We start from the raw sequence: 6843 nt of genomic DNA, 5'->3' as shown, positions 1-6843 counted from the left end.
GCCCTCAGGAAAATGTTGACAGACCAACCTTGCACTGTATCCTGAGTTTTCCATTACCCATTTGTAAAAGTCAAAGGAAGCCAGGGCACAGCTGAGAGAGGATGCAGGGCTATCTCTTTGGAGCTGCAAGGACCCTACTTCTTTGAGTCTCTGTGAGAGGATTATGTGGTAAGGAAGAACGCATTTCCATTCTTATTTTGACTCCACACTTCAAAAAATCAACACCTGTGCTTTGTGTCTGAGTCTTTGGATCCTGAATTTGCCCAGTGTTTCCAATTTTTCCCTGTCGAAAGGATTATTGGGATTGACAACCATGAAGTACAGCTTTCTGCATTTGTACTATTTCCTCAGGACACATTGCTAGAAGCATAATTTCATTTCAGAAGTATGTACATTTAGATTATTCCTGATACATGTTGTCAGGCAAGTTTCTTGGTCATGAGGCATTTCTCAGTATAAATCAAATATCTTACTCTCTAGTCAATGTCCTGATCTACTTGGACTGTAATATGATTCTCTGGGGAGTATGGGTATCCACTGGGGCAGGAGGAGGTAGACAGTTAGAGACCAAGTCAGAGAAACTAATCTGCTGGCACCTGGTAAGGGCAGTGAAAACAGACTTTACTATGATGATGGACCTGATCCCTCCCGCTTCAATTGCCAAACTCTTCTTGGAGGACTCCTGAGCAACCAGATGCTAAGTTGCTGTTTGTCAAATTCTCTAAAGGAGGGGGGTGACGCACATGGCAATTGGGAGTATGCTTCATTCCTGAAAAGGCATTTGCCCGATGAAAACCGCAAGAACCATTGGTAACAAAGCAAGGCAATGTGAAACCACGCATTATAGTATAAATCTGCTTTATTTAGCAATACAAGTGAGCAAAGAGCAGAGGAAGCATCACAGGGATACAGACCCCCGTACATCATAGAACTAGTCACTTGTGCTTTCATGATCACTGCAAGGGAGGAACACAACACCTGTGAGATGGGACATACTGGGCCAGTGGAAAGCTAGGGGGATTGCCCTGTTCTGGAGTAGGACCCAGACAGGGACCTTCCGATGGTGAGCAATGGAAGCTCAGATGCAGCAGGTGTGGCAGAGAGGACATGAGGGCACTCAGCAACTTCAGTTCTAACTCAAGGAGTAAGAGAAGAAAGAAGCAGGAGAGAGGAAGCAACTGGAGGAAAGGGCAGTGAAGCCAGAGAGGGAGCCTGAGATGCTGTGGGACCACGAGCCCGTGACAGGTGTTCAAGGCCTGTAGCTCTTCCTGCCGGAGGAGGAGGTGGTGCTGAATTTGACGGTGGAACTGCTGCCCCCGGAGGAGCTGAGGCCACCACCTATTGCTCTGCCACTGCTGGAACTGAAGCCACCTCCAACGCTGAGACCACTGCTGTAGGAGTAGCCACTGCCTCCGCCCATGCCGTAGCCGCTGCTGACACCGCCTCCGCCCATGCCGTAGCCGCTGCTGACACCGCCAGCACTGCCATAGCCACTGGAGGTGGTGGACTGTACCACGGCTGGAGAGGCAAGGAGACAAGGCCATGACAAGACATGGTGAGCTCACTCTGCCACACAGAGTCCAGTCAGAAGAGCACAAGGGCAAGGGAGGGAGGCAAGTGAAGGTACTTACAGATGTTGACTTGTCCAGCGCCTTCCCCATACAGCCTAGGAGAGAGGAGACACAGCCATTATGAGACCTCAGAGCCAGAGCTGGACCAGCGTGGGAAGCTTTGGCGTGAGGAGAGCCCATGGGGAACGTGCCTTCTACGTGGTTTTCTGGGAGTGGCATTATGGCCACGACTAGAGTGCCTTCCAGTGGTGCTCACTGGCTGGACACCTTGGAGATGGACCCAGATGTTTGAGGAGGTTGTGTGAGTTACTCACCTGCACTCCTCGCCCTCCAGCAGCTTCCTGTAGGTGGCGATCTCCACGTCCAGGGCCAGCTTGACATTCATGAGCTCCTGGTAGTCCTTCAGTAGCTGCGCCATGTCCTGCTTGGCCTTCTGCAGGGCGTTCTCCAGCTCGGCCAGCTTGTTCTTGGCATCCCTGAGGGCCAGCTCCCCACGCTGCTCTGCATCGGCGATGGCGGATTGCAGGCTGGTGCACTAGAGGGGAAGATGGGCAGATGAACCTGCAATCTGGACTCCTGAGGAGATGAACCATGGTTCTTCTTTCCCAGTGAGGAAGAGCTCTAGAGCCCAGATTCCATGGAAAAGGAGGTTTGATTCTTTTTGTCCAGTCTTTTTCCATTCTGCAACCCTGAACTAGGCTAGGAGCTCCCTATACGCCTCTGTGTTAACCACCCTAATGAAGATGGAGGTGGTGAGTGCTGGAAGATACTACAGCAGACCCAAGACCAGGGGACATTGGAAGAAATGGACCCACTGGCTTCTTCTGAATATTGACAGTTTGGGTAAGTGCATGTGGTTGCACACTAACTCACACAAAACCACAGACACCCACAGTGAGGTGATGATTTCACTTTAAACAGCTGCAACCTTGCCTTCCTTCCACTTCACATTTTTGGAAAACCCTCATTTGTCCTGTGTCTTTACTCAGCTTCTTTTTCACATCGAATCTGAGCATATTTGCAGCACTCTTCCTCACACTTTCTGGCCTGAACTTTTCTTTGCCAACTACTGTCTTGAGTTCCTAAATCAATCATTCCTCTTATTGAATCTCACTTCAGTGCCTCAAGACTGTACCTTTGTACTGTCGACCAGTCGGGATTGGTCCTGTCATGCATTTGTTTCCTGCTCTTGGGTTGGGATCCATCTCTCCAAACTGTGGGAACTCACTAAGGGAGGAAGTACATGTCCTCCCCTCCCTGCTGTTCCCTCAGTGCCCAGGAGTTCCCTACATGGTGGTTGATGATCCCTGGTGGTCTAGGAAGGAAAGGATGCTTTTCTCCTCCACGGTCCCCACCATACCTGCTTCTTGACATGTTCAATCTCAGATCTCAGCCTCTGGATCATGCGGTTGATCTCAGCGATCTCCTGTTTGGTGTTGCACAGGTCGTCCCCATATCTGCACGCTGAACTCTGCAGCTCCTCGTACTGTAAACCAGAGGGAGAGAGGATGGTGTTCATGGGCTTCACAGGACACTAATCAACGTTTTCACAAAAAAAACTAATGGTTTCTCCACAAGACGTTTTAAGAAAATTGGTGTTACAAGGTCATGGACACTGTACACCCATCACACACCACCCTTGGTAGGACCACTGACTGTCTCGTTCTCTTCAGGACCAGAACATCCTCTGTACTGTTTCTGAGAACCAGCATCAGGGTGAAGCTAAAGCAAAGATCCCTTGGCCTTTATCTATGGTAGCTTTTGTCCTACATTTAGGTTCATGAACTTACTAGAGTTGGACATAAATACTGTAAAGATCTACTCTGTTGGTTCAGGGTACACGTTCTTTGAGTGGACCCCCGCTTCCTAGATGTAGATTTCCCGAGTGAAGTCTCGGGAAGCCTTGCTGGTCTTCCGGGGGGAGGTACAGGGATTCTTCAACAGCTTCCCCCTCACTGCTCACCTTGCACTTGTACCAGGACTCAGCCTCCTCCCGGCTCCTGCGAGCGATCTCCTCATATTGGGCTTTGACTTCAGCGATGATGCTGTCCAGGTCCAGGGTGCGGTTGTTGTCCATGGAGAGGACGACAGAAGTATCTGACACGTGGGTTTGCATCTGAGCCAGTTCCTGCAGAACATGAGGTCGTCAGATCCTCTTTTCCCATGACATTTACAGAGGTACCCAAACCTAAGATTTTCCATCCTTTGCAAATCTCTTTAGAGTCAATAAAACAGTGTGGAAAGATGCTTACTGCTTCATAGAGGGCTCTGAGGAAGTTGATCTCATCTATGAGAGCATCTGCCTTGGCTTGTAGATCAACCTTAGTCATGTAAGCAACATCCACATCCTAGGGAAGAAGCCAAAAACTTGGGATCAGATGAGCCAAGCCCTCCTTCCCAGTCTGCTTCTCCTTTAGTCTTGCTGATTACTCTTTTCTCAGAGTCTTCTCCTTCGGCAAAGAAACATGAACCCCTGATCTTACTCATCTCACCTTCTTTAGATTCACAAATTCATTCTCTGCTGACGTGCGCTTGTTGATTTCATCTTCATATCTGGAATTAGAAAGGGTAAAACCTAATTGAGTCAGTGGTGAAGATGATACAGAAAAGGCAGCCTGGGATCCCAACTTCCCACAATGGATATATCCAAATGGAGCTTTCCTGCCAGTAAGCCTAAAAGATGAATTCTGTGGTCCCTAAATTGTTTACATCTTTACTCTCCCCATCCACCTGTATGGCCCTTTTGTTCTTTGGGGTTTGTGTTTAGGCAAGAATTGTGGTTTCATTTCCATGGACACGTTTTACTAAGAATCATGCCCTCATTTGGACCTGGTCATCTAATAGACTTGAAGCGTGGGCTTCAGGAAACTGAGCCCTTTTCTCTCCTGTAACTCACTTCTTCTTGAAGTCCTCTACCGTGTCCTGCATCCCCCTGAGCTCTGAGTCCAGACGGCTTCTCTCTGAGACAAGGCAGTCCAGCTGTCTCCTGAGATTGTTGATGTACTGCTCGAAATAAGGCTCCAGGCTCTGCCTCACGGTCTTGGTGCCCTGCTCCTGCAGCAGGACCCACTTGGTTTCCAGGACCTTGTTCTGCTGCTCCAGGAATCGGACCTGGAGAAAGACAAGATGGTTATTTGTCCAACAAAGGAAAGAAGGAAGGAAGGAAGGAAGGAAGGAAGGAAGGAAGGAAGAGAGGTGAGTTGACTGTCTCCAAGCAGATCTGATGGTCCCCATGGTGCTGGGCTACTCCAGAGCATGTACAGAGGCTCAGGCTGACAGCTCTGCTCCCCTGACTGTTTTCCTTCACACCACACAGATCTCACTGGCCAAGTTTCCCCAGGGAGCTATCAGATAGTCCCTCTTCTCAATTACGGAGCCTGTCAATCAGTGACTTTCAACATTTCTTTTCTTCCTCTTGATAAGCACAATCACAAATGTACTTTAAAATAGTATTTCTCTCGTATATTGCGCAGAGTTATTTTATAGAGTGTATCTCAGTTAAAGGGATGTCAAATGTTTAGAATCTAATGGTTAAATTCCAACCCTATTGATGATTGGATTTAATCTTCTTTCCCATGTAGTGTATGAGTCCCTCTAAAACAAGCTCCCTTAATGCTCATGATCTGGTTCTACAAGTTAAGTATTTCTATGCACATATACATGTTTCTGAGTCTTTTTTTCCTGTAATTTCCTTTGGTTTTTTATCTTCTTTCCTTCCCCGCCACCACCCCAGCTAAGGCTCAAGTGCTGTTTCCACTGTAATTCCCTTTTTAATTTCTTAGACCCTTCAGAAGATCAAGCTAACTCGTTCCATTCTCTCAGTTCCTTTCCTTTGCTTGAGGGTTATCAAGAGTGGAGAATGCTTCCCAGACAGGAATGAAGACATTTAAGGGATCAGTAGCTGTAAATGATTTTTATCACCTTCTACCTGTGGCCCACATGGAGCCTGTCCTGCATCCCAGTGGAGAGCTAGCCCGAGTCCCCTCCTCCCTCTCTCCCGAGACTCCCCCTGGTAGGACATTGGTTGCATCTCTCGACTGGGGACTCTGAAATCCCAGTGGAGGGCAGGTGCTCCCGGCTCACCTTGTCGATGAAGGAGGCGAACCTGTTGTTGAGGGTCTTGATCTGCTCCCGCTCCTCAGTCTTGATTCGCTGGATGGTGGGGTCGATTTGCAGGTTGAGGGGAGTCAGGAGACTTTGGTTGATGGTGACCTCTTGGATGCCTCCAGGGGGGCAGATGGAGAAGCCAGAGCCCCCATAGCCACCACCAAAGCCAGCTCCACCACCGAGCCCAAAGCCACCATCAGCTCCACCGCCGAAACCAAATCCACTCCCGGCTCCAACTCCAAAGCCAAGGCCGCCTCCAGCTCTGCCGCCATATCCGCCACCGAAGGCACAGCTGCCCCCTCCGAGAGAGATCCTCTTGGAGCCCCCTATGCCATAGAGGCTGCGGCTGCCAAAGCTAGCTCCTCCACCCACTCCAGTGAAGCCTCCACTGCCCCTGGAGCGGCACACGGACATGCTGCTGAAGCCAGAGCGGTTGACCCCAGGGACTCTGGCTGAGCCGGCACTGAAGACACGGCGGCTGCCGCTTTGGCTTCTCACGGTGGATCTGGAAGTCATGGTTCCTGAAGTCGAAGAGGCTGAGGAGGGCGTGAGAGGTGGAGGGTAGAGCTGAGAGGAGCAGATCGGTGAGATGAGGTTCCCAGCAGTGGCTTATATATGGGGAAAATGGGCTGGGCTCAGTGATGGAAGGTGAGCCTGCAGGTTGGGGAGGCTGGACTTTACAAAGAGTGAGATCACCCCGAGGCACTATGAAGGTATGAAGTATGAATGTTGCTTCTTTTGCATCCTTTACTCGTGGAGAAATTCTCCTGGCTTAGCCTTGACTTGATCACAACACAATAAGTCTGGATGTAAATTCACTGAAGTCATGAGTTAGTCATGTTCTCAAACAAAGGAGACAAGGAGTTGATCTGTGATAATTGTCCCCTCCTTCTGCTTACTCAGACACTGTTCTGTTTGCCCCTTTCCCACACAGTTTTTCTCTTCCACCAGCACCACCCTTCCCATCAAGTTGGACTGCCTCTGAGAGCTAATAGGCATTTGCCCTGTGGCCTGAGCAAGAAGTGGCTTGTGGTGTTTTTCCGCCATGTTTGCACCTGTCCTTCTGGAGCTCCTGGATGCTTTTCTAGTGGCCTGGCCTGGGAATGGGGGCTACTTTGGGAACATGACCCTCCTTTGAAGGGCAAGAGGGACAAAGGAGCTGAGT

The 6843-nt window shown here is 49.6% G+C and overlaps 1 protein-coding gene across 1 annotated transcript; it reads right to left on the bottom strand.

Annotated features, from left to right (window-relative positions):
* Nucleotides 1-841: 841 nt before the first annotated feature.
* Nucleotides 842-6263, bottom strand: LOC141275641 (keratin, type II cytoskeletal 6B-like). The gene is made up of 9 exons (XM_033866652.2): nucleotides 5655-6263; nucleotides 4468-4682; nucleotides 4064-4124; nucleotides 3824-3919; nucleotides 3535-3699; nucleotides 2932-3057; nucleotides 1886-2106; nucleotides 1632-1666; nucleotides 842-1518 (listed from the first exon to the last, which is right to left on the bottom strand). Exons 1-9 carry the CDS (start codon nucleotides 6192-6194, stop codon nucleotides 1250-1252), a joined length of 1728 nt encoding a protein of 575 aa, XP_033722543.1. The 5' UTR covers nucleotides 6195-6263; the 3' UTR covers nucleotides 842-1249.
* Nucleotides 6264-6843: the final 580 nt, after the last annotated feature.

Source organism: Tursiops truncatus, chromosome 11 (assembly GCF_011762595.2).
Source record: "Tursiops truncatus isolate mTurTru1 chromosome 11, mTurTru1.mat.Y, whole genome shotgun sequence".
Taxonomy (NCBI): Eukaryota; Metazoa; Chordata; class Mammalia; order Artiodactyla; family Delphinidae; genus Tursiops; species Tursiops truncatus.
The sequence above is the reverse complement of the archived record's forward strand: the minus strand, read 5'-3'. Positions and strand labels throughout refer to the sequence as shown.

Bases quoted from the DNA above. Each gene is read 5' to 3' on its own strand.
- LOC141275641 (XM_033866652.2), bottom strand. From the start codon at position 6,194: ATGACTTCCAGATCCACCGTGAGAAGCCAAAGCGGCAGCCGCCGTGTC. The intron at 4,125-4,467 runs GTGAGTTACAGG...TTCTAATTCCAG, and splicing joins GTAGAGGACTTCAAGAAGAA to ATATGAAGATGAAATCAACA. The intron at 3,920-4,063 runs GTGAGATGAGTA...CTTCTTCCCTAG, and splicing joins AATTTGTGAATCTAAAGAAG to GATGTGGATGTTGCTTACAT.